The sequence below is a fragment of the Spermophilus citellus genome (genome assembly GCF_964194105.1).
Source record: "Spermophilus citellus genome assembly, chromosome: 1".
Lineage (NCBI taxonomy): Eukaryota > Metazoa > Chordata > Mammalia > Rodentia > Sciuridae > Spermophilus > Spermophilus citellus.
The window spans coordinates 196534197-196561534 of NC_138182.1; the positions used below are offsets into that span (position 1 = coordinate 196534197).

Below are 27338 nucleotides of genomic sequence, written 5' to 3' on the forward strand. Positions count from 1 at the left end.
TTGCTTAAATTTTTTTTTAAAAGCAGCATCAAAATTCTCCAAAAAAAAAAAAAAATACATAGTTTCTTCAGTACACAATAACTCAAAATTAATGATTCTCTGAAGCAGTAGCTTTTATTCTAAGTTTGCCTAATATAAAAAGGTTAGAGGCTCTGAATCCTTATGGAATACAGAAATCTAGAAAACACTCATTAAATTTCCCCAAAACTAAGGTTTTCAAAAGTTTGACTACAAGTGCAAAGGAAACCTTAGATATTCTTCAATCATAAGAGCCTCTCTTTCTGTATTTTCTTCAAAGCTTCGTAGTTTTCCTACTCCTACAACCCTGGCTGCAATAAGAAAGAACTGGGAGTCATTTAAAACACCAATCTTTGAGCTATTACAGAGATTCTGATTTAATAGGCTTTTGATAGGATCCAAAGCATCAATATTTTAAAGCTCCCCAGGCAATTCTAATGTTCAAATTCTGCTGTAACAAATATTTGTGTCCCTAGTAATCATTGAGTTATGCACAATCATACACTTAAAGCTCCAGAGCTTATGGAAAAATAGGGTTATGGGCATTAAACTCAAAAAATTAAATCAGGGATGCATTTTAAAAGATAATCAATAAAAACTTTGCAGTTTCACACTTACTGTGATTAAAAAATATGTAACTACTACAACAAACATGGCACTTTAACTTGAAAAGATCTAAAGTTTGCTTGTCAAAGTCAGTTTTAGAAGGATTATAACTTGTGAGTCACTGTAAAGTGGTAGAAAGAATTACCTATAATTGCACAAAAAGTTGCAATACCACACATAGATAAGTGTGGCTCATGACAAAGGAGTAAACAGAGACAGCTAATAAAGAACTGAAGGATATGCCTGAAATCTATTCCTCAGCAACTTGGTTCAGCTGGGTAGTTTTCTACATTCACCCATTGCTTCCTCCAGTTTCACATGTAAGAAAAAATTCACATAAAGCTCAAATTGTTCCTTAATATTGTGCAGGAACAAATTCATCTTTTCAAATTAAATGTTGTACCAGAACTGACTCTGTAGCCAGACTTAAGAATTACTGCCTTAAATATATACACTGGTGAAACTTTAGTTTCACAGGCTCAAGTTATAGTATATGTGTATTATACGACTACCAACAATAAGTCTGATTCTCCAAAAAGCAATTTTCATTCCTTTTTATTCTCCTGTGGCATATTATAAATATTGCTAATATTTCCATGCCCTTTGCATTTAAAAGGTAAGTCAACATCTGCCTTCATATAATCTGTTATTTGAGGATTATATATATCACTGAGTTATTTAAAAATAGAGTTGACTATATTTAGACAGGTGAAATTCTAGATAAGCAAGAAATTACAAAGTAAAAATGATCTGCAGTATAGAAGAAAAAAAAGTGTCCAAGATCACCATTAAATATGTGAAAAGAGCCAGGCATGGTGATGCACACCTGTAATCTCCACTGCTTGGGACCCAGTCTGAATCAGGAGGATCACAACATCAAGGCCAATCCAGGCAACTTAACAAAATAAAAAGGTCAGGGGTTGTGGCTGGGTGGTAGAGCACTTGCCTAACATGTGCAAGACTCTGGGTTCAATTCCCAGCACAGAAGGAGGGAGGAAGAAAGAGAAAGAGAGAAAAGAAAAAAATTTTAATTATACTCAGTTTTAGAGAAATATAAAACAAAATCACAGCAGATCACAGAAATTCAAAAGTGAGACAACAGACACTGTTACATTGATTAGAAGAAGCTGACACTCCATCTAGTCTGAAGAGATATGCAAAATGGTATAAGATAAATTGGGAAATTTATATTTTTATTGACAATATATAAGAAAACTACAAGCACATTTATATTTTGACCAAGGAATTCTATTTCTAGGAATTTACCCTAAAAATACCCATAAAAATACAAAACTACAGCCATGTGATGGCATTTACTGCAGCATTCTTTGTGATTATAAAATACATTAGAAACAAAAAATTCTGTATGTAGAAAATACATAATGCTCCACTAAAAGGAACAAGGACACTGAGGGAAAAGAGTTAATTCTAGGACTATAGAAAGGATGTTTCAAGATGAGCCTACTATACATATGCCAAGAAGTGCTACTCAAGAATGGAGGGGGAAACCAAGTCCAGGTAGTTGAAATCAAAAATAACTACCTAGGTCTCCTCCAAAACATTTCCCAACATTTCCTCCAAAAACAATATAAAGAACGAAAAGGAAAATAAAACCACACAAAAATCATGCCCTCAGGATTAAAGACAAAAATATACACATTTCAAAATAACTTACAGTAAAAAACAAAAATAGCCAAATCACAGAGTGTGATTTCTCATTTTTTGTGTTCTATATTAGACACTGAAGAGACATAACAGCTAAATGAGATGGGTACTTCTATATTAAACACTGGATCATGATGAAAAAGTGTTGCCAAAAAGACATTAGTGATATAGATGACAAAAGTAGGATATGGGATGTGTTTTTAATAATATGTGACAATGCTAAATTGCAATAATTTGATCATTGTATAGTTGTTACATTCTTTGAAAATACATGCACAGGTATTTAGAAATAAAGACCCATGACATTTTCAACTAATTCATAAATGGTCCAAAAAATACTACATCTATATTTATATGAAAAAATACTAATATATATTTACATTGTTAAGAGAAAAAAATGATAAAATGCTAACAACTAATGAATCAATTGAAGGACATAGTTTTTATTTTATTCTTGAAATTCTATTGAGGTTTTAATTTTTTTAAATAATGACAAGAAAATCATAAGTTTTAAGACTTCCACTTCCAGTCACAATAGAGAAACAGGAACTGATTTATTCTCCTGCCTAAAATTAACAACTGAACAAAAATATAAAAATGAAAGCACTCAAGACCCTGGAACACAGAATGTGGTAGCACACACCTACAACTCCAGCAATTTGTGAGGCTGAGACAGAAGGACTGCAAGTTCAAAGCGAGCTTAGGCAACTTTACCTGTCTCAAATAAAAATAAAAAGGACTCCAGATGTATCTCAGTAGTAAAGTACTTGCCTAGCATGTATGAAGCCCTGGGTTCAAGCCCCAATATTGATGACAAAAACAAAACAAAACAAACCACCAGATATCAATAAATGAAAGACAATGATCCTGAGAGACTGTGAACAAACGATCTGTGCCATAAAATTATTGCAGTTCACAGAACGGAGAAAATGATGAGGCCACAATAGGAAGGAAGAGTCAAGTAGAACTCATGTGTTGAGGAGACTTAAGTTCAGAACACAGAGACAGCAAAGTAGTCAAAGCTCTGGAGAAAGGGACAAGGACAGAGTTTTTTAGAGGCGTAAGGTATACGAAGAGAAAATTCAGGAGATTTGCAAAGACTTTCCCTTGACTATTTAGGTAACTACCAAGTTCAAAGGTATGAGCAAACTACTCAACACCTAGGAAATAACCACCCAAAAGAATTATAGGGAAAAGTCTTGACATGGGATCAAGAATCATACCAGTCCCCAAGAACCAGAGTTCAATGTAAAGGGCATCTTTCTGAGTACTAAATATGATCTTGCTTCAGCAGAGGCAGTAGATAAACCTGACATTATACCTATCTCTTGATAAAAAGCAAGAACCAAGAAGAGTAAACTGTCTCCAAGTAACTTAACTACATCCCAATAAAACTCTAGGAATCCAGTACCTTACAAAGTAAAATTCATAATGCCTGATTGGCATCAAAATCAAAGATTATCAGGCACACAGATGCAGAAAATGCAACTCAAAATAAGGAGGAAAACATAATCAATCAAAACTGATCCAGAAGTAATACAGATGAAGGAAGACGAGGACAATAAAATAATTACTATGAAAACATCCCATATAGTCAAGAAACTAGAGGATATAATAAACATATTGAGTAAGAACATGGAAGATATAAAAAAAGATTCAAAATCTAATTACAGGAGATATTTATAACTTGCTCATCTTTTTTTAAATTAATTTATTTATTTGTTCTAATTTGTTATTCATGACAGCAAAATGTATTTCAATTCATAGCACACATATGTGGCACAATTTTTAATTTCTCTGGTTGTATTCAAACTAGAGTCACACCATGTACCTAGGGTAATGATGTTCATCTCATTCCACCATCTTTCTACCCACAAGCTCTCCCCCCTTCCTGTCCCTCCCCTTTTCCCTATCCAAAGTTGCTCCATTCCTCCCAATCTCACCTTCCCATACCCTATTATGGATCAGCATTCACTTATCAGAGAGAACATTTGGCCTTTGGTTTTTAGGGATTGGGTTACTTCACTTAGCATGATATTCTCCAACTCCATCCATTTATTTGCAAATGCCATGACTTTATTCTCTTTTAATGCTGAGTAATATTCCATTGTGTATATATACCACAGTTTCTTTATCCATTCATCTGTTGAAGAGCATCTAGGTTGATTCCACAATTTAGCTATTGTGAATTGTGCTACTATAAACATTGATGTGGCTGTGTCACTAAAGTATGCCACTTTTAAGTCCTTTGGGTACAAACCAAGAAGTGGGATAGCTGGGTCAAATGGTGGTTCCATTCCAAGTTTTCCAAGAAATCTCTATACTACTTTCTCGACTGGTTGCACCAATTTGCAGTTCCACCAGCAATGTATGAGTATGCCTTTTCGCCCACATCCTCGCCAACACTTATTGTTTTTTTGTATGCTTAATAACTGTCATTCTGACTGGAATGAGATGAAATCTTAGAGTAGTTTTGATTTGCATTTTTCTAATTGCTAGAGGTGTTCAAAATTTTTCATATATTTGTTGATCAATTGTATATCATCTTCTGAGAAATATCTGTTCAGTTTCTTAGCCCATTTATTGATTTGTTATTTGGGGTTTTTTGGTGTTAAGTTTTTTGAGTTCTTTATAGAACCTAAAGGTTAATGCTTTATCTGATGTGCCTGTGGTAAAAATTTGCTCCTATTCTGTAGGCTGTCTTTTCACCTCATGATTGTTTCTTTTGCTGAGAAGAAGCTTTTCAGTTTGAATCCATCCCATTTATTAATTCCTGGTTTTAATTCTTGTATATTAGGAGTCTTATTAAGGAAGTGGGGACCTAATCCGACATGATGAAGATTTGGGCCTACTTTTTCTTCTTTTAGGTGCAAGGTCTCTGGTTTAATTCCTAGGTCCTTAATCCACTTTGAGTTGAGTTTTGTGCATGGTGAGAGATAGGGGCTGAATTTCATTTTGCTGCATATGGATTTCCAGTTTTCCCAGCACTATTTGTTGAAGGGCTATCTTTTCTCCAAAAATGTTTTTGACACCTTTGTATAGTATGAGATAACTGTATTTATGTGGGTTTGTCTCTGTATCCTCTATGCTATACTATTGGTTGACTCACTCATCTTTAACCAAAAAATGGCTCAACTACTTGATTCTACTTGATCTCTCCAACTCTTCCACCTTACAGAACAGACATGGGGCAAAAGAAAGAGGTAAGTTTTGGCAAATACAAAAAGATGAATGAATGGTCCATTGGTAGAATTTAAATTTAAATGTTGGTAAAACAAGAAATGATGCAAGCAGAAGAGGAGACATGGGAGACAGAGACTCTGCTTTAAGAGGAGGAGTCAGAAAGGGACAAAGTTCACCTCATGAATAAGGTTATGAAAGGAAACCAAAGATGCAAAATGTTTGACATGAAAAATACATGAGGTAGAATTAACAACAAATAGGACACTGAATAAAAATAAAATTAGTCAAGGGAATGAGAGAATAATAAAACTAAATACAATGGAAAGCTAAGAGAATACAGAAAAATAAATAACACAGTATCAGCAAACTCTGGGGCAACTTTAAATAGCCAAATGTACATGTAATTGGAGTCCCCAAGAGGAAAATAAAGAATAAAACAAAAATTGTTAATAATACCTGAAATTTTTCTGAAGTCAATAAAAACTATAAGCCACAAGTCCAAGAAAGTCAAATCCACAGCACAAAAAGCATAAAGAAACATGAAGTTACACATGAATTGCTTAAAAGCACTAACAATGAAAAAAATCATAAGCAGAGCCAGAGAGGGAAAAGATTAGATGCAAATTTTCCAGAAATAATGCAAGATGACAATATAGCAACATCTTTAAAATATTGAAAAAAAAAAACTAGATTTCTATACACAGTTAAATTTGTTCTCAAAAACAAAAACACCATATTTTTACAAGTTCAAAGCCTGAAAAAAATCCATTACCAGCAGGCCTACACTATAATAAATGTTAAAGAAAGTCCTTCAAGCAAAAACAAAATGATACCAGGAAAAAAACCCTGGATATACACAAAGAAATGAAAAGGATCACAAATGGTAACTAAGTAAATAAATATAAAGACTTATGTTTTTATTTAAATTATTCAAAAGGTAAACAACTATTAAAAGCAACAACAATACTGTATTGTGGGGTTTATAATATTGAAAGGTATGAGAATAAGAGCACAAAGGACAGGTAAGGAGAAATGGAAATAATACTGATGTAAAAATATTATTATCATAGTTGAGGTTCTACATATTACAAAACAGATTTGCAGTAAGTTAGAGATATGTACCATAAACGCTAAAGAAACCATGAATGAAAAAGTTAGAGGTAACAATATAACAAAGGAGATAAAAATAATTTTTAAAATGCTGATTCAATGCAATCCCCATCAAAATATCAATGATGTTCTTTATAAAACTTAAAAAAAATTCTAAAATCTGTATATAACTACAAAAGATCCAAACACACAAAGCAGTCATGAGCAAAAAGAACAAAAAGGAGGCGTCACACACCCTGACAACAAAATATACTTGAAAGCTGTAGTAATTAAAACAGCATGGTCTTGGCATAAAAATAGACATAGACAAATGGAAGAAGATAGAGACCCTAGAAATAAACCCATACATGGAGAGCCCACTGATTCTCAACAAAGATTTTAAGAACACATAGTAGAGAAAGGACAGTCTCTTCAACAAATGGTGCTAAAGCAATTGGACAGCCACATGAAGGAGAATGAAACTAGACCCTATCATTCCCTGGTTAGAAAAAGCATCTCAAAATGGATTGAAGACTTAAATGTAAGGTGCTATAGTAGGAAACTACTAGAAGAAAACATAAGAGAAATGCTTCAGGACATTGGAAAGGGCAAGGATTTTTTTGACAAGACTCTAAAGCATAGAACAAAATCAAAAATTGACAATTGAGGTTATATCAAACCTAAAAACTTCTGCACAGAAGAGGAAACAATAAACAGAGTAAAGACACAGTCTACAGAATGGAATAAAAAAAAAACCTGTAAACTATACATCTGACACAGGATTAATCTCCAAAATATATCAGGAACTCAAAAATCTCAACAACAACAAAACAAAACCCTGGCTTAAAAATGAGTAATAGACATTAAGTGTATGAAAAAAAAAATGCTCAACATCATTGACCATTAGGGGAACACAAATCAAAACTACAATATCACCTAACCCCAGTCAGAATGGCCATTGTCAAAAAAGACAAAAGAAGTGCTGGTAAGGATATGGATAGAAAGAAACACTGCACACTGTTGGTGAAAAAGTAAATTAGTATAAACATTACAGAAAACAGCATATAGGTTCCTCAAAAAGTTAAAAATTGAACTACCATACAATCCAGCAATTCCTCCACTGGGCATATATCCAAAGGAAATGAAATTAGTATGTTGAAGAGATACCTGCACTCCCACATTCACTGCAGCACTATTCACAATAGCCAAAAATTGGGAACAACTTAAGTGTCCATAAACTAATGAATGGATAAAGAAAATGTGGTACATATATACAATGGAATACTATTCAGCCATAAAAAGGATGAAATCTTGTCATTTGTGACAACATGGTTAGAACTGGAAATCATTATGTTAAGTGAAAAAAACCCAGGCACCAGTACTGTATGAGCTCACTTGTATGTGAAATCAGAAAAGCTGAGAGTAGAAGTAGAGACTGGGTAGAGAGTAAGGGGGGGACAAATGGAAAAAGGTGGATCAGCTAGACAGGATTAAGATTTCTGGTGTGCTACTGCACTATTGAGTGACTATAGATAACAATAATGTACTGTAGATTTTTTAAAAACTAGAAGAAAGAAATTCAAGTGTTTATAACTATAAGGAAATAAATGTTTGAGAAGATATTTTTAACCTGATTTAAACAATGAAAAGTATAAATGTATCAAAATTATCACATGATAACCCTAAATTTAAAGTATAATTTTTGTGGGTTTTTTTAAGTTAAAAATAAATCTAATTTTAAATTTAAAATATTTTTTAAAAATACACAAGAAGAGGATAAAAAGGAAAATAAGAGGAAAGAAAGAGCAAATAGAACCAAGAGAAAATAAATGGTAAAATGATAAATTTCAACCTAATCATATCAATAACCAATTTACATGAAAACAGTCTAAACACAATAATTAAATGACAGTGATTTTTCATATTAAGGAACAAAGTAAGACAACTGTATGCTACATACAAGAATCTACTTTATAGCAACCAAATGTGATGAAAATACATACCATGTAAATATTAATCAAAAGAAAGCTGAAGTTATTATAATAATATCAGAGTAGATTTTACAGCAAAGAATATTACCAGAAATCAAGTTAATTTCACACTAATAAAGAAAATCAGTTGACAAGGAAAACATTAAAATCCTAAACATTTTTCACCTAATAAACAAACTGATTTCTCAAGAAGACATAATTTTAAACTTAAGCACAAAATTAAACATATTCAAAATAAAAGTAAAACTGATTAAACTGCAAGTAGAAACAAATTCATATAATTATAATCAGAAATTTCAAAATTCACCCCCTGTCAATAATTGATGGAACAGATGGTCAAAACTGAGTAAAGAAATTGGGACAGTTAATTTTATGTCAATTTGGGTCAACAAAGGATGCTGAAATAGCTGGTAAAGCATTATCTGGGTCTGGGAGGGTGTCTCTGGAAGAGATTAGCATTTCAATCAGTCAACTGAATAAAAATTAGTCCCTACCAAAGTGAGGAGGAGAATTCATAGGGAGTGAACTAGAACAAAAAGGACAAGGAAAGGCAAGTTCACTACTCTTCTGGAGAGGAAACATATTTTTGCCTCTGCCCTTGACTTCTGAACTCCAGGTTATGGGACCTTCCTACTCCGGGATTAATGCCAATGCCTTCCCAGGTTTTCAGGTCTTTGGCCTCAGATTGTTACCAGCTCCCCTGATTCACAGACCTTCCAACATCTCCAGCTGTCCTGATTCTCCAGCCTGTGGGACTTCTTTATTTCCATAATAAATACCTTGTTACGCACTGAGTGAAACAGAACTAAAAGAACTGAACACCCCTATAAACCACTTGACCTACCGCTATCTATGGAATACTACAACCAACAACACAGAATACATATTCTTAACAAAGGTGCATGAAATATTTACCAGGACAGGTCATATTCTTGATCAAAGGCAAATATTCACAAATTTAAAAGCATTCACGCTATTAAAAATAAGTTCTTAAAAAAACAGTGGTACTAAATTCAAAATGAATAACAAAAAGGTATCTGAAAAAAATAAATATTTGTAAATTAAATAAAAGACTTTGAAAGAATGTGAGTCAAAAAACATTAAGACATGTTCTGAACAGGAAGGAAAATTCAAATAAGCATGTAAAATTTCCTGGATGCAGCTAAAATAGTAATCAGAGAAAACTTAAAACACTACAGGCAGACTTGGATATGCTTATTCAATAGTGTGATCTATTTGCTTTAAGGACAACTGTAAGGCTATAAATAACAAGTGATGAAATTATTATTCTTACCTGGGACACATTGCTGACATAATTCATTTGGACAGTACTTTCCTTATCAACTTGATTACAAAGGTTCTGTAAAGAAGATGCATATTCTTTATCACTTTTTATCCTCAGAGCCATAAATTTCTTCACTGTTTCCAGCAATCGTAATTCCCAGTCTTGCAATTTTAACACAGCTTCATGTGAGTTCTTCAGGTCACTCCCAAACCCCATTTTTGTAAGGCACTGCTTATCCTCCACACCGTACAAGTGAGCCTTCTAATCAGCACATATCTGTGTAAGTAAAAATAAAAAAATAAAAAAATCTTAAATCAAGGAAAACAGTCTTCAAAGCAAAGCTATGGCCCATTCCTCTTAGGGATTAAAAAATAAAAGAAAAATCACAACAACTGAATGCTTTCTCCCAAATGTCAGAAAAAGATGTCCACTCTATTGCTGATATCCATTCAGTATCATACTGGAGACTCTGTACATTACATAAATACAAATTTTAAAATGTGGATTAGAAAGGAAGAAGTAAAACTATTTTATTTGCAGATGGCATCATATTATATACAGAAAACCTTAAGGAATGCAACAAAAAAGTAGTAGAACTAATAAAGAAGGGCTGGGGTTGTGGCTCAGTGGTAGGGTGCTTGCCTTGCATGCCTGAGGCACTGGGTTCAATCCTTAGCACTGCATAAAAAAAAAAAAATAGATAGATAGATAGACAGATAAAACAAATGTATTGTGTCCACCTACAACTAAACAAAAATAAAAAGAGGGCTGGAGTTGTGGCTGGGCAGTAGAGTGCTTGCCATGGACATATGAGGCACCAGGTTTAATCCTCAGCACCACATAAAAATAAATAAACAAAATAAAGGTACTGTGTCCATCTACAACTAAAACAAAAAAAGAAAAAAAAAGAAAAAAGGAATTAATAAATGAATTTAGTATAAGATATAAGATAAATATTCAAAAATCACTTATATTTCTGTATACCAATGACAAGTCAAAAATAAAATTTAAAAAAATACTATTTACAACAGCATAACAAAATTTAGAATTTTTTTTTTAATTTTTAGTTGATGATAGATCTTTACTTAATTCATTTTTATGTGGTGCTAAGAATCGAACTCAGTGCCTCACACATGCCAGGTAAGTGCGCTACTACTGAGCCACAGCCACAGCCCCTAGAAATAAATATTTTTAAATGTAAAACCAATACTCTTTTTAAAAAAATCTTTTAGATATAGGTAGACACGATGTCTTGATTTTACCATATGTGGCGCTGAGGATCAAACCCAGTGCCTCACACATGCTAGGTGAGCGCTCTACCTCTGAGCCACAACCCAAGCCCCAAAACTTATACTCTTAAAACTATAAACCAGAAAACATTGTTGAGAGAAAATTTCAAAGACCTAAATAAACTGACTAATGTTCAAAAACAATTTTTTAAGTTAATATTGTTAAGAAAGCAAGCCTTACTAACTAAAACTACAAACTTAACATAATTTATATTGACATCTCAGCCAGTATTTCTGCAAGACAGACAAGACAACACAAAATACATATGATAATAAGGGAAACAGAATAATTACCAAAAAAGTCCCAGAAAAAAGAACAAAGTTGCAAGACTTACTTTTTCTGATTTCAAAACTTTCTAAGAAGCTTTGGTACTCAATATAATATAATATAAACATATGGCCAGACATAGAGATCAATGGAGTAGTGGGCCCTGATAAATCTTCACACTTAAGGGAAAATGATTTTCTATTCAATAAGAACAAAAAGTACCCTCAACAGAGGGGTACAGGGACAGCTAGATTTCCACAGGCAAAAAAAAGAATGATGCATACACAAAAATTAACTCTAAATGAACCACAGATCTAAATTTCAGAGCTAAAAGTATAAAACACTCAAAAGAAAATATAGGTGTAAATTTTTGTAACCTTGGCTTAGGCAATGATTTCTTAGATACAACAACAAAAGCATAAGCACAGCAAAATACATATACATAAATTAGATTTCATCAAAATTAAAAATTTCTGTGCTTCAAAGCACACCATCAAGAAAGTAAAGAAAATCCAAAGAATGGGCAAAATATTTGCAAATCATGTATTTGATAAGGGGTCTTTATCTGAACTATGTAGAGAATCCTTATAAATTAATAATAAAAAGACAAACCAATTAAAATGAGCAAAAGATCTTTGATTTTACCAAAGAAAACATACAATGCCCAAAAAACACATGAAAAAATATTCCATAATATTATCCATTAAAAAATGCAAATGAAAATTTCAATGTGATAGTAATTTGTACCACTTGATACCTATAATAATCAATAAAGACATAAAAATGAGTGTTGGAGAGACTGTTAAGAAATTAGAAGTTAATGCACTACTAGTAAAATGTAAACTGGTACGGCCACTACAATTTGGCAGTGCCTCAAATGATAAAACAGTGTTGCCATATGATCCAGAAATTCTACTTGTTGGTATATACTCAAGTGAAATTAAAACGTGTTTATGGGGCCAGGAGATGTAGCTCAGTGTTAAAGCTTACCATATACAAGGCCCCAAGTTCTATGTCCAGTACCACATTTTAAAAGAAACAAAATATCTACATGCACACTTGTACATTAATATATGAAACAACATCATTCTATAGCCACAAAGTGAAAACAACCCAAATACTCCTATAATGGAATATTATCTGCAAAAGAAAAGGAATGACATATTGGTACAGGCTACAATATGGATGAACCTTGAAAACATTTTGCTAAATGAAGAAAGCCAGACACAAAAGACCACATATTGTATAATTCTTCTACAAGAAATTTCCAAAAAGGTAAATTTAGAGATAGAAAGATTAGTGACTGCCTGAGGTTGTTGTTAAATTTGGGGGAAATATAGAGTTACAGCTAAAAGGTACTGGACTCCCTTTTGTGATAATGAAAACTGATTGAAATAATGATTGCACAATTCTGTGAATGTACTAAAAACAACTGAACTATAGTTTCAATGGGTGAATTCCTTAGTATGTTAATACTATGATTTGTCTAAGGTAGAACCCAAGACTTCATTTCTTAAAATGTAATCACCTTTGTGAGATGTCACAAAAGTAGAAAATTAATAGACTGTGATGTTTAGATGTTGGAACTTTGAAAGGTAATTAGGATCAATTAAGGTCATTAGGGTGGAGCCCCATGATGGAATCCTGTTGGCTTTATAAGAGAGAAAGAAGCCAGAAAACATGCATATGCATATACACACACACACACACACACACACACACACACACACACACCCTATCTCTTGCCATGTGATGCCTTGCACCACAAGAAGGCCATTACCAGATATGGCCTATTGACTTTGAACCTTTAGAACCCTGAATCAAAATTAATCTCTTTATAAATTCTTTATAAATTCACCCATGTTCTCGCATTACAATACTGGCAACAGAAAATGGACTAATACAATGAACTATACTTATAACTTTAAAAACTTGTTTTAAAAAACACTTGTTTTAAAAATCACTACAGCATAACTTAATGATCACCTACTGCTCAGTTATTATAAACTTTCCCAAAATATCCTCCTTGTCCACTATAAATTCTGAAAACTATGGTAGAAAGTATTTTGTCCTCCAGTTTCCTAGAATTTCAGTCATTGAATCTGTCAGAGACAGAAGAAATACAAAAACACACCTTATATGTCTAATTCTAAGTCGTCCATACCAAAAGTCAATTTTCTCTTAATTCAGCTGATATTCTCTAAGCTACGCAGAAAAATTAGGAGGGGTTTCTCTCCCTTACCTCAGTGATTTCCTCTAAAGACATGGTAAAAAATGAGGATTTCCTAACTAGAGAATAATTCACAATTTTTTCCCAATTAAAAGCTGTCCAGGTTATGAAATATCAGCTAAGTAGAAAATAATTAAAGTTGTGAAAAATTCCATTTCGTTAGTGTTTACAAAGTAGCAACCAAGACACTAACTGAAACTTAAATCATTAGAAATCAATTGACTTGATTCACTTTAATATCAAATAGGATGATTCCCTTTTTGTTTTGTTTTGTTTTGTTTTTGTGGTGCTGATGATTGTTGGCTGAGGATGTAGCTCAGTGGTAGAGTTCAGTTTTTGAATTCTGTATGCAATGGCTTTTTAAAAAATTCTTGGGGGCTGGGGGCATAACACTGTGGTAGAGTGCTTGCCTACTTATCATATGTGAAGCACTGGATTCCAGAGGAAGGAAGGAAAGAAGGAAGGATGGAAGGAAAGGAGGGAGGGAGGAGCTGGGGGAGGAAGGGAGATGGATTGATTTTTGACATATTGTATCTTATGGGTCACAAAAATTTACAATGAACATTTTTCTGTTATTTTACCTGCCGCTAACTCAACAAAGTCTGAGTGGAGATATTCGATCTCATTCCATGTTTTCAACAGAATAGGATCATATTTTGAGGGCAAAGAAAGGTAAACTATTTCATTTTTTTAAAAAACACTTAAAGCTGAGATTAAAATTCATTTTATTCTGTAACTCAGCATAAATATCATCTCTGCTTCTAAATGCATCTGGATAACAATTACTTTCTTTCATTATCAAGAACTTCAGAAGGATTGTGAAAGCACTGAAGGAAAAAAAAGGAAAACAGAATCTGACACAATCTGGGAAACACTCCAGCCCATCTTAAGGTCAGAGTGTGGATAAGATAACTTAGTATATGGTACCTCTCTTTCTTTAAGTAATAAAAAAATTACAAAAATTTTTTAAATTCTGTAATAAATTAAGAATATATATAATTGTTAGACTGGGGGCTGGGGCTGGGGCTCAAGCGGTGGCGCGCTCGCCTGGCATGCGTGCGGCCCAGGTTCGATCCTCAGCACCACATACAAACAAAGATGTTGTGTCCGCTGAAAACTATAATTGTTAGACTGATAGTTATTACAAATACTTAAGAACTTAATAGAAGGATATGCTCCAAATAATTACCCCATAGAAGTCAAATAACTATTCATTGTAACAGTGTTTGCAATTTAAAAAAAAAAAAAAAAAAACTAGAAATATTAAATATCCACCATTAAGCAGGCTGCATTTGATTATAGTTGAATAATTCCAGGGGTGCAATTCAATCATAGACTGTGAATGTGTTCAGTGCCCAATGTTCACAATCATATGTGTTTCTAATATCATTCAGTCCTAATAAAAATTAAGGAAATATTGGTAAATTGATATGGAACTATCTTGAAGAATTACTAGACAGAAAAGAAAGATACAGAACTTAGTATGCTAACTTTGTATAAAAGAGTAAAAAAGTAACATTCATTTTGCTTGAAGTATATAAAATATTTCTACAAGAACAAATAGTAGGCTGGGGACAAGAGTGGGAAGGAAATTTGTCATTGTATATTCCTTTGAACATCTGAATTTTGTTCTAAGTAAATGCATTGATATTACCTATTCAAAAAATAAAGGATTTTTGAAGACAAAAAGTTGAAAATAATGCAAGCTGAAATTGTCCAGAAAATTGACTAGAAATGGCAAGATTTGAGCTAAGCTAAGATAATACTGTGAGTTAGAATGTAAAAAGTCATAAGGAAAATATATATCAGGAGTAGAATCAGTATGGGGCAACAAAAGTGAATTTGAGGTCAAGTAAAAAAAGAAATGTCTCCAAAATCAAATTGTATATGGCAAACAGTGGGAGACAGTGTGCCAATCTGTCTCCTGCCATTCCTCTGCTCAGGAGACTCGCAAAGCTCAAACTCCTGGAATTAAGTCATAAACAAGATATTTTAAAAAGATTAATTTGTCAGTGTTAGTTATACAAGTATGTGCAGTGTGTAAAATCCATTAAGCTAAGCATGTGTGATTTGTACCTTTTCTGTGGGTGTGCTATAGTTCAAGAAAGGGAGAGAGAAAAATGGATTTTGATCTGTCGGCCAGGTATAACACTGCTTGAAGAGAAAAAAAAAAGAAAGAAAATGAGACATAAGAAGGCAAGTTGAGAAGCTGTTATAGCAATACAGCTTGAGAAATGAGGATCCGGAATTGACAATGTTGGTGTGAATTAAGATGAAAGAGCCTTTATTTGGTAAAAGGATTAAGGAACAAAAGAGATGATCCAAGGAAAACTTTAAGATATTAATACTAAAGAATGGTGAAAATATTAATAGGAATAAAAATATAGAGCTACTGTAAGGAAAATATATTCATTTCAACTAGAAATAAACCTATCTGTAAAACATTAAGGCTAAAAACCCATATTGGAGAGTCAATTGCTTAAAGGTGAGAGATGAAAAGTCTTTATTGGAACTGTGGGTAAAATCAGTTTCATGAAGCAGTCCCTCAGAATTTACCATCGATAACTGGTATAAATAATAATAATTATGTTTAAGAAAAACCAACAATTTAAATATCTCATTGGCAAATAAAGGAGTCCAAATATGATGACCTAAGTTTCACAGCATGGTTTCAAAGCAAAGAAACAGAAGATTCTGGGGCTCGAGGCAGCATGACAACATGCCCATGATTATTCCACCTAGTCTAGAAGACATTCTGAGGAAGAATGGTTAACAAAATCCTGAGAATTCACACCAGATATCCCAATCTGAAGAGAACCAAACAAAAATGAAGAGGTCAAACTGGGAAAGTTAAAATATATATATATATATATATGAGAATGCCCTCTATACCAGAATAGTACTTTATAGACTGCATGGAGGATAGCCTTGGCTTACCAGTTTCCAGTGCTCTAGGAGGACTGGCACCTGACATTTAAGTCTAGAACTAAAGGATGTTTAATGGAATCTTAGAAGAGTGTAAATCTTAAGAGACTTCAGCTAAGCCAAACTCCATTCCAGTCAATGTCTCCCTACCTTTTTACCTTTGTGCTTATGTGCCATATAACCAAAAAGGAAAACAGCTACTATTCCAGAAAGATGGCACAAACCATTTAGCCCAGCTCTTCCCCAATAAGCACAAGTATGAACATTAGAAACAGCAAAAGAAATAACCAAAGAAGAGCTATGAAATGTGGAAATAAGGCAAACTTCTTTGGAACCTTATAAGTAGAATAACACAGAGGCAAGGTGTCTTGGGTCCCCCTCATGTGAGAGAGGAAGATCACCCAAACTCAGTTCTTCCCAACCACCAGTGTGGTAATAGAAGACAACCTGCTATGGCATGGATATGAGGTGTCCCCCAAAAGATCCTATGTTAACACAGGAATAATAAAAAATGCAATGATTAAATTATGAGAGACATAAGCTAATCAGTCCATCCTAGTTTAAAAGGGCTAACTAGATGGTAACTGTAGGCAGGTGAGGCATGGCTGGACGAGGTGGGTCACTGGGGGTATTCCCTGGAAGAGTGCAGCTTCCTTGTGGCCCCTTCCCCTCTCTTTCTCTGCTTCCCTGGCCACCATGAGTTGGGCAGTCTTCATCCATCCCTGCCCTTCAGACATTATACTCTACCTTACCTTAGGCTCAAAGTAATGCAACCAGCCGACCATGGGCTAAACTTCTGAGCTCAAAATAAAATTTTCCTCCTGTAAGTTGTTTTTGTCAGGTATTTTAGTTATCACAACAAAAAGCTGACTAACACATACCCCATGTAGGCTACTCCTTCTCAGAGTAGAATAGGAGTTCCTCTAACAACACCAGGTGAGTCCACCAGCAGCAAGGGAGTTTGACTGGGAACCTCACCAAAAGCAAAAGCCAGAGGAAATCCCTCTGCCTTCCCACAAGACCTAAGATTCCCCTTTTCAATCTGGAGAGACCAAGCAGGAGGGATCAGCAAGCAATTATAGCAAGCAACTTGATCACCTTTTCTAACCAGAGACACCAGAGCAGGCAAGAGAACTGGCAAGAAGTATCCAACTTTTGCAAGAGGTCCAATCCAGGAAGCCATAGGCCCAAGACTCTTCTCCCTATCCCAGAAACATGAGGGGCACAGAGCACAGTAAGGAAATCTCAGCACACATTTTCTCCACCAATAGACTTTAAAATTAAAATGTCTTTGGACTTGTAGCCCACAAAAAAACAGACTAAGACCTGAATGCTAAAACTAAACAAGGTGACTAGTTATGAAAATAAAAGACTGAAATAGACCCCAAGTCTCCTAACAAAATAAATTATCCCATTCAGTCAGAAATCACCTATTACTCCAAGAACAAGAAAAATTATAATTTGAATGAGAAATGATAATCAACTAATGCCAACACCAAGATGAATTAAATGTCAGAATTATCTGACAAAAATTTTAAAACAACCATCAATAGAGAAATGCTTTAAAAATCAATTACAAATTCTATTAAAATGAATAATTACAAATAATTACAAATTCTATTAAAATGAACAAAAGTTGCAAAAATAACCCGATGGAAATTATAGAACTAAGCCATGCAACAACAGAAATGTAAAAGCTTGCTAGATGGCCAGGCATGGTGGCACATGCCTGTAATACCCAGAAACAGTATTACAGTATTAAAAATGGAGAGGCTGAAGCAGGAGGATCTCAAGTTCAAAACTAGCTTCTGCAACCTACTGAAGCTCTACACAACTTAGTGAGACCTATCACAAAGTAAAAAGAGCTGAGGACATAGCTCAGTGGTAAAGAGCCCATGGTTTTGATCCCTAGTAATGAAAAACAAAAACAAAAAAACAACTCATTAGACAGACTCCATAGTAAAGTAAATAAGACACAACCAATGAATTTAAGGACAGTACAATAGAATTCAATCAATCCAGACAGGTGCAGTGGCACACACCTGTAATCCTTGAAACTCAGGGGGGTGAGGCAGGAGGATCACAAAATCAAGGGCACCCTCAGCAGCTTAGTGAGACCCTCAGCAATTTAGCAAGATACTGTCTCAAAAGAAAAAATAACAAGGATTAATGATATAGCCTAGTGGTAAAGCACCCCTGGTTTCAATAACCAGTACCAAAAAAAAAAAAAAAAAAAAAAATCCAAACATAGAGAAAATAGAAAAGAAGCAAAATAACAACACCACCTTAGGGATATATGGGACAATAACAAAAGATCCAACTTTTCTTACATTAGAGTCCAAAAAAGGAGAAAGAAAAGGCATGAAATAGTATTCAAGAAAATATGGTCTACCCTGCTGAATAAGATTCTATACAGCTACAGAAATCAAGACAGTGTGATATTGGTAAAGGACAGATAATAAAAAAGCAATGTTAACAGAACAGAGAATACAGAAATAGACCGACACAAATATGTTCAACAGATCTTTGACAAAGGCCTAAAACCAATTCAAAGGAGGAAGAATTAGCCTTAGCCTATTCAAAAAATAGTACTAGAGCCATTGGACATATATTGGTAAGAAAGAGAAAGAGAGAGAGAGAGAGAGAAAGAGAGAGAGACAGACAGACAGACACACACACACACACACAGAGAACTTTGACCTAACACCTTGTAAAAAATTAACTCAAAAGAATCATGGACCTGCTGGGCATGTCCATTCCCCAAATTTCAGCTATTTGGGAAGTTGAGGAAGGAGATTCACAAGTTTGCAAACCAGCCTGGGCAACTTCATGAGAACCTGTCTCAAAATTTAAAAATAATATAAAAAAATAAAGAACTGGGGAGAAGCTCAGTGGTACATTGCTTGTCTAGTAATGTACGAGGACCTGCACTCAATCCCCAAAACCACCAAAACTTAAAAAAAAAAGATTGCAGATTTAATGTAAACATAAAACTACTAAATTTTAGATTTTAAAAAAATAGGAGGAAATCTTCAGGATCTAAGCTAAGCAGTGTTTTTAGCTATAATACCAAAACTACAATCCCAAAAGAAGAAAAATGGACATCAAAAGTAAAAATTTTACCCTATTAAAGCCCATAAAAACACAATTTAAATATAAACTGCAGCTTACAGTTTCTAGCGGGCATGTGAGAAGCTTGGAGGTCACCAGTCCATCCAAATAAGTAAAGAGCTACACTAATTGAAAAATCAGTAACTCTTCTTAGATCAGTAAAAGCATTGAGGTCACTACTTTTCCCAAACTGGGGAGAGAGAGGTAAATATATAGAGTCACATCATATCAGAGCAGAAACTTCCTTAAGAACTAGTGCTGGAGGAAGAAAACCTGACCTGTAAGTGACAAACTGCTGAAGGTCAGCGTGGACAAGAGGGGAGTTAAACACTCATCAAAGTACACAGGGATCTCTCTGTTCTTCCTCACAACTGCAAGAAGATCCACAATTACCTCAATAAAAATTTCAACTTCAAATAAAAATACCTAGACTCAAAAATAGGTCAGAGAAAAACAATAATATGGAGAGTTTTTCACAAATTTAGCCATATTGTTGCAGAAGTAGCACAAGGAATGGATAAAGCTGCCTTTTTTAACCCCAAGAAAATGAACAGAAATTATACAATTATGCTGTAGCAAAAAATTACACAGGTGGTAGGGATTATATTATATGCTGACCTGTAATGAAAATTCCAGTCAGGCAGAGAATTACTCTGTTCTGTTCCCCACAATATCACCATGCTTAGAACACTGTCTTGCATACAGTATATAATAAAAATCTGTGAAATAAATTAACCAGTTGAGGCTATACAGCATTGCAAGTGCATCTCTAGTGCCCTGCAATCTTACTTTTCTCCCTTCATTCCCTAGGATTCTGGGTAATACTGGCATTAATTCTAACATTAATATTAATTAATTCTATTATTTAATACCTAATAACATTAGGTATTAAATAACCATAACTGATTAAAGACTTCAAAGTCCTTTGCCTGGTAATCGAAGCTGGCTCAAGACAATTTCCTGCCCTTTGTAGTAGCCACACAACTTACTATTTATGGTTCCTTCACACCCCTGTGCCTTTGTAGATATTGTTTCCTCAGTCTCAATGTTTTTCCACTCATATTGGCCTAGAAAATCATCAACAACCAAACTCAAAGTTGTGTTCTCCGTGAAGCTTCCCTACAACCATCACCATCACCCAAACTGATTTAAGTACTTCCTTTTCTCATATCCCAAGACTACACCTGTATCTGTGCTTCACATGATACATCTCTTATTTCAATGATTCGCTCAGGTGTATTTCTCCCTTTAAACTATGAGCTAACCAGAAACAAATATATCATAGATTTTTTTTTTTTTTTTTTAGTCTTTATATCATTGGAGTATCTGTTTTAACATGCCTCCTGCTTTTCAACTTTTGGCTCCATGACTAGCAACTTCTCCAAGTACAGACATGGAAATATTGTTATTTTGTAGCAAAAAGAAAGTTTACTCTGTGTTGAATATTGTCTTTCATAGTATGGTTATGAAACATAGATGCTTTATGTTTACAAATTTTTCCTTTATTTTAACATTGATAAAGAAATTCAAGTACATCACTGAAGATCTGCTAATTTAGAAAAATCAGCAAACTAGCAAACAAAAACCCTGTAATAAAAATAGGAAATCCTTCATTCTTCCCCTAACAGGTATTCTCATGAAATGGAAGGAAATTCAATAATACTTGAATTTATAATCCTTGACTAATAAAACCTATCAAAATCAGTTAATGGTTCAAGTTACAAGAATATGTTTGTATAGTTACATTACAAGAATAGTTTGTATAGACTACAAAATCATTAAGCAGTTAAATACAAACAAATTATCTGAAGGTATTTCTTACCTTTTACATGCTTCAATACTGACAGAAGTCAGAAACAGAGTGACTAGCTGAACAAAATATTAAGATGCCAGCAGCAAGACAGGAAAAAAGTCACTAAAACCACAAAGCAAGCAAGTACCAAACACAGTTACAAACCAAAAAACTGACTTCACATGAATACAAAGAGTTCTTTTTTCAGAAGTACTTAAATAGACTGAAATGAATAGTCACCAAAATTTAACTATGAAGACCGCATCATTCATTACCAATTAATAAATGCTGACCTTGGCCACCTTAGGAACGTGGCATTACGTTTAAAATTCCTCAAATGCTTTCCATTTTGCTCCTAGTTCAATTTTAAATGAAAGTTAAATGCAGGTGAAATACCCCTGGACTGGACAGCCTATTGGAACATCATTAATGAATGACAATCTTCTATACTCAGAGCAACTCTGAGTCTATGATCAAGTGAATAACACATTAGCTTTTAACTCTATTTTTATCTTAAAACTATATATGAAGTACTAACATTTTTAAATTATTTAAGGAGAGCAGAATTAACAAAAATTTTTAAAGGAATGGCTATAATCACCAGGTATTTTTATTGGATTATCAAGAGATAAAATAGTGAGGACATAAAATACAATCTGAATTACAACATTCAAGCAATTTACAGTATAGTAAGACAAGTACATAAGCAATGATAATCTGATTAATTCATTCAAAATTCACTCAGTAAGCTGGGTGCAGTAGTGAATGACTGTAATTACAGTAGCTCCTGAGGCTGAGGCAGGAAGATTGAAAATTCAAAGCCAGCCTTAGCAACTTAGCAAAACCTTTTCTCAAAATAAAAAATAAAAAAGGGCTGGGGATGTGGCTCAGTGGTTAAGTGCCTCTGAGTTCAATCGATAGTAGGGAAAAAAAAAATCACTCAACATACAAACATACATATTTGTCTTTCAGTGCCAGTAAACAGGAACATAAATGAATAAGATAAAAGTCCCTAGTCTCAAGAAGCTCAAAACCTACTGTAAATAACCAACATGAAAACAAATTAAATAAAACATAATTCAACAGGTACACAAAACAGACCGGGTAAAATTCAGCAGGGATATTGACGAAGGATACACAAAGAAAGACAAATGAACATGAAGATCCAAGGTGAAAAGTGCTACAAAGAGATGGGGAGGTGCAAAAAGACTTATTAAGAAAAGGAAATCTCTTATAAACCTTGAGAAATATTTATAGGAGAAATATACAAATGTATATCTGTTTATCTTCAAAGATATATAAAGGAAGTAGCTTTGTAAAGGCTGTCTTGGGTTCAAATCCTAATGCTGCCTTTTGTCAGCAGTGTTAACTGAATTTAAACTACCTCCCTAAAAGCTGAGTTTTCTTGTCTTAATATAATGATAATAATAGCTGTTTTGCAGGGTTATTATGAAGTTCAAGTAAAATTAAGAAATGTGCCTGGTATTGGAAGTACTTTTTAAAAAGCAGTCATTACTGATAAAGCATAAGACAGCTCAAAGAAAGAAGATGGATGAGAAAGTGGTGGAGAAGAGTTACTTTCTAAGTAGAAAGTTTTAACTGGAGCTGAGGTACAGAAGTAGGAAAACAGGGGAAATAGTGTAAAAACATTGCTAATTTAAGGGAAAACAATAGTAGAAGAAATTTATAAGAGTAGTATGACCATAATGCATAGAACCTTGTTTGTCCTAAATTCTAAAAATATAACTATCTAGACGCCTTTTAATATTTTACCCTTCCTGCATGATTAATTATTTAAAAAAAAAAAATCAGTTCAGTTTTCAAATTAAGGCCAAAATTTTTCTTTTAAAGAGAATAACAATGTGGGGAAATGTCAAAATAATTTCAAAATCCCTTTAAATAACACTCACTAAAGGTATACACTAACAGAGCAGTAACCAAAAGGGTTTCATCAGTTATAAGTTAAATAAACTAAGCAGCAACCAGTCTCTAACCTGCAGTATGACAGCCCCTCAGGGAGCCCAGACCAGACAAGCCACTATTTAGAACATGAAGGAAATAAGTTCCATTCTTGGCTTTTTTAAATAATTCAGTGTTTTCCCAAAAAGAAAGGCCTAATCTCTGCCCCCACCCCATCCTTTCCCTTTAGTTATGACCTTACAACTCTATTTTATTCCCAGATTGTTCTACATATGTACTGATTCCTCTATATTCCATTCAGTTTATAAACAAACTTCCCTAAATCTCTACCTTCCAACTCCCATCAAATTTGAAACCCCACAATAGCACCATGTTTTGAAGTAAAAGCCATACCTTTCTTACATTTCAACACTCTTATTCATGAGACTAGGTTAAGCAGAATGTGGGCAACAATTCCAGTTTCTCAGATTTCCAAATCACAGTTCCTCCAGTCTTATGCAAAGATTCCTCCTCCTTCAAAATTTATACCATTTGGCTTTATTAATTCCCACCTGACCTTCCTGTTATTTGTTCCCAAATCTGCATCTCAACATTCTACATGCCCCAAAATGATATTGTCCAAGCCAATTCTTATCCTCATCGATGGAAATATTAGCCTTGATAGCCTTTCTCCTCTTCTTCAAAGATCTTCAATTCAACTCTACTACAAGTGCTATTGCCCATAGTCTAAATCCAAAGTGTTTGCTTTAGCAAAGTAAATTTTAATATTCTAGTTTTAGGCTTCTATTTCTCTGAGCCCTTACCTTCTATCTACTCTTTTACTTCAAAGAGATCTCCAGCCATCCACTAATCAAAGCATTTTCTGAAAATTTATCACCTTGACTCTTCTTTTCTAGGTGAGCTTGCCACTTACCATACAGAACTGGGATAATTTTAAGATTGAAGTGGGATGCTATTCTTTATTATACTAGGGTAAGAAGTATAACTCTGAACCACTCAAAGCAAACTGGAGCACAGAATCCCCTCTATACCTTTCCATATGCATATTAAATTGCTGACTGTTTTACTATTGGTCTTATAACAACCTCCAATTTTGATTCAATTCTTTTTCACTTCCCGTTTTTATTGTTGTTATTGTTTTGTTGTTTCTTTTTTAAACCCTGGCTAATTTTTACTAGTGTTATAAGACTAGGTCACTTCATTCAGGAAACCTCTTCTGTGTGACTGCTCTTTATTATCACAGAGCTTAGTAATTCGGGTATCTTTGAAGGATAACATGCTTTTATTTTATTTGTTTATTTTTTTTAATGCAGTGCTAAGGATGAAACCCAGTGCCTCACACATGCGAGGCAAGCGCTTCTCCACTGAGTTACAGCCCCAGCCCAAGAGTATTTTATTCATGTTTGCAACTTCACATGTCTCAAACAATATCAGTCATATAAGTGTACACCATAGGGGTACTCAATACATCTTATAGTTTTCCTCCAATTCTTTCTTATGTAATTATTCTAAAATGTCAAATGAAAAAAAAAATGCCTTTATAATTCAATAAAGATTAAATGAGCCAAAAAGAGGAGCTTGTAAATTAAAAGATAGCAGTAATATTAATAAAAACTAGCATGTATTTTCCTCAGCCTAAGCTTTTAAAATTTAATCTTCCCATACATTCAATTATTCTTGCTTTTTTTCCTCCTATTATTCTGAGTGATTCTGCCCTCTTATGTTATATTTCTAACAAAGTTACAGCAAACAAATTTTAGAGGTACATGAAGCATAAATAGAAATCAAATGAAAAATAGGAAAAGCAAATTGCAGAACATGTATATCAAATAATTACATTTAAAAATTATACACACATAAACATTTGTTTTCAGTATATTTTAAAAATCTAAACTGATACACATCAAACTAAATATTTGCTACCTTTGGAGAGTGAGACTTGGGAACAGTTTGAATAATGTCATTTTGCTTTATGTATCTTAGTTTCTGTTTTTATAATAACCATCCATTTGCTTTTTAAGATTAGAAATATATAAAGGGACTGGGGATAGAGCATGTATTTAGCATGTGAGAGGTCCAGGGTTCAATCAATTCCCAGCACTCACCAAAAAAAAAAACAAAAACAAAACAAAACAAAAAAACAAAAACAAAAAAAAAATTAACAACAACTTTTTTTTTTTTTTTTTAAAGACTGAGGATTAGAAAGGTAAAAAATCTGAGCAGGCAGTATTGCCTAGTGGTAGAATGCTTGCCTACCATGCATGAAGTTCTGGGCTAGACTCCAGCACCATACACATACACACACACACACACACACAAAAAAAAAAAAAAAGGAGGAAGGTAAAAATCAAGTTTTACAGATGTATGTAAGAAAATATAAGGATGCTGTGAATGGATAATTATGAATGCAATGCATTCCACTATTGTCATGTATGTAAGAAATAAATGAAAAAAAATTTAAAAAAAGAAAATATAAGGAAAGAGTAAAGGATGAGAAATGTACTTAAAATTAACCATGAGAGGGGCTGGGATTGTGGCTCAGCAGTAGAGCACTCGCCTAGTACGGGCGGGACCTGGGTTCGATCCTCAGCACCACATAATAAAGGCATTGTGTTGTATCCATCTACACCTAAAAAAATTAATATTTAAAAAAAATTAACCATGAGAAAGCCATGGCTCTAACCAATATTGCTCTAGCTACTAATAATGTAGATTATACAGACAGAGCAACCAAAAAAAACTTTAGTAAAACATATATACCACTCATATTAACATTGTAAATCAGTGAGCATACACAAAAAGCTTAATGTGAAATATTCTAAAGGAAAATAAACATTTAAATATATTGTTTTCCTTTATACTGCTTTGATTTGGTCATGGGTGAATTGTTTTAAAAAAAAAAGGCCTAATGTTAAATACCAGGATATGATAGAAAAATTTCCCTACAGATTATATAGGCAGTCACAATAAGAAAAGCAACTCCAACAATCTGCATTAACATAACTCACATTCTATGAAAGAAAGTATTTAAAATATTTGACTATGGAAATATTCAGAGTTTCTTCTCTTAGAAGTTTTCACAAGTCCTAGGAGCAAGCTAGCTAAGCCAAAATCAGAAAAAAAAAAAATTGGCACTTGAAATCAATAAACTGGACTTCATCAACATTCAAAACTTTTGTAGATCAAAAAATACTACCAGTAGGAGGACAAGACAAATCAAAGAATGGAAGAAAATAATTTGTAAGTGATATACCTATAATTATGATATATGTAAGGGTCTAATATTCAGAATATAAAGAACTCTTACAACTCAACATTACAAAGACAAAAATTTTTTATTGTTGGGATTCCCAAAGAAACAAAAACAAATAGGACATACAGAGACATAAATAAAAAGAAATTTATTCTAGGATTTGGCTGGTGGTGTTATAGAGGTCAAAAAGTTCAACAATCTACTAGTCTATGAATGGGGTTGGGTGTGGTCACAGATATAAACTCCTGATCTGAGTCCAAAAGACAGAACCAGGAGCACCAAAGCCTAAGCGAAGGAAAAGATAGATGTATCAGCTTAAGCAGAAAGAGTAAATTCACCATTCCTCTGCCTTTTGGTTCTTTTTAATCCCGTAACAAATTAGATGATGCCCACCACATTGATAAGGAAGATCTTCTATACTCAGTCTACTGATTCAAATATTAATAATCTCTTCCAGAATGACCCTCACAGACACACCCAGAAATAATATTTTACTTGTTAGATATCCCTTTGCCCAGTCAAGTTGACACATAAAATTAAACATCACATGACTCAATTTAAATATGGGCAAAAGAATTATATATTTCTCCACAATAGATATATAAATAGTCAATGAGCACATGAAAAAAACTCTCAACATTACTAGTCATTAAGAAAATGGCAATCAAAACCACAATGAGATATGAACTTATATACACTAGGATAGCCATAAT

The 27338-nt window shown here is 33.6% G+C and overlaps 1 protein-coding gene across 5 annotated transcripts in view; it reads right to left on the bottom strand.

Moving 5' to 3' along the window:
• The window catches only part of FER (FER tyrosine kinase), a 418420-nt gene that overhangs the window by 369706 nt on the left and 21376 nt on the right, over positions 1–27338 (bottom strand). For 4 of the 5 annotated variants that reach the window (XR_014023300.1, XM_081304218.1, XM_081304217.1 and 1 more), the window contains exon 2: positions 9847–10113. Coding sequence is in view for 4 of the 5 variants with exons in the window: in XM_081304218.1 (XP_081160344.1) it covers positions 9847–10053 (207 nt within the window). In the remaining variant the exon portion in view is untranslated. The remainder of the gene's footprint in view (positions 1–9846; positions 10114–27338) is intronic. The other variant, XM_081304219.1, reaches the window with a different exon arrangement.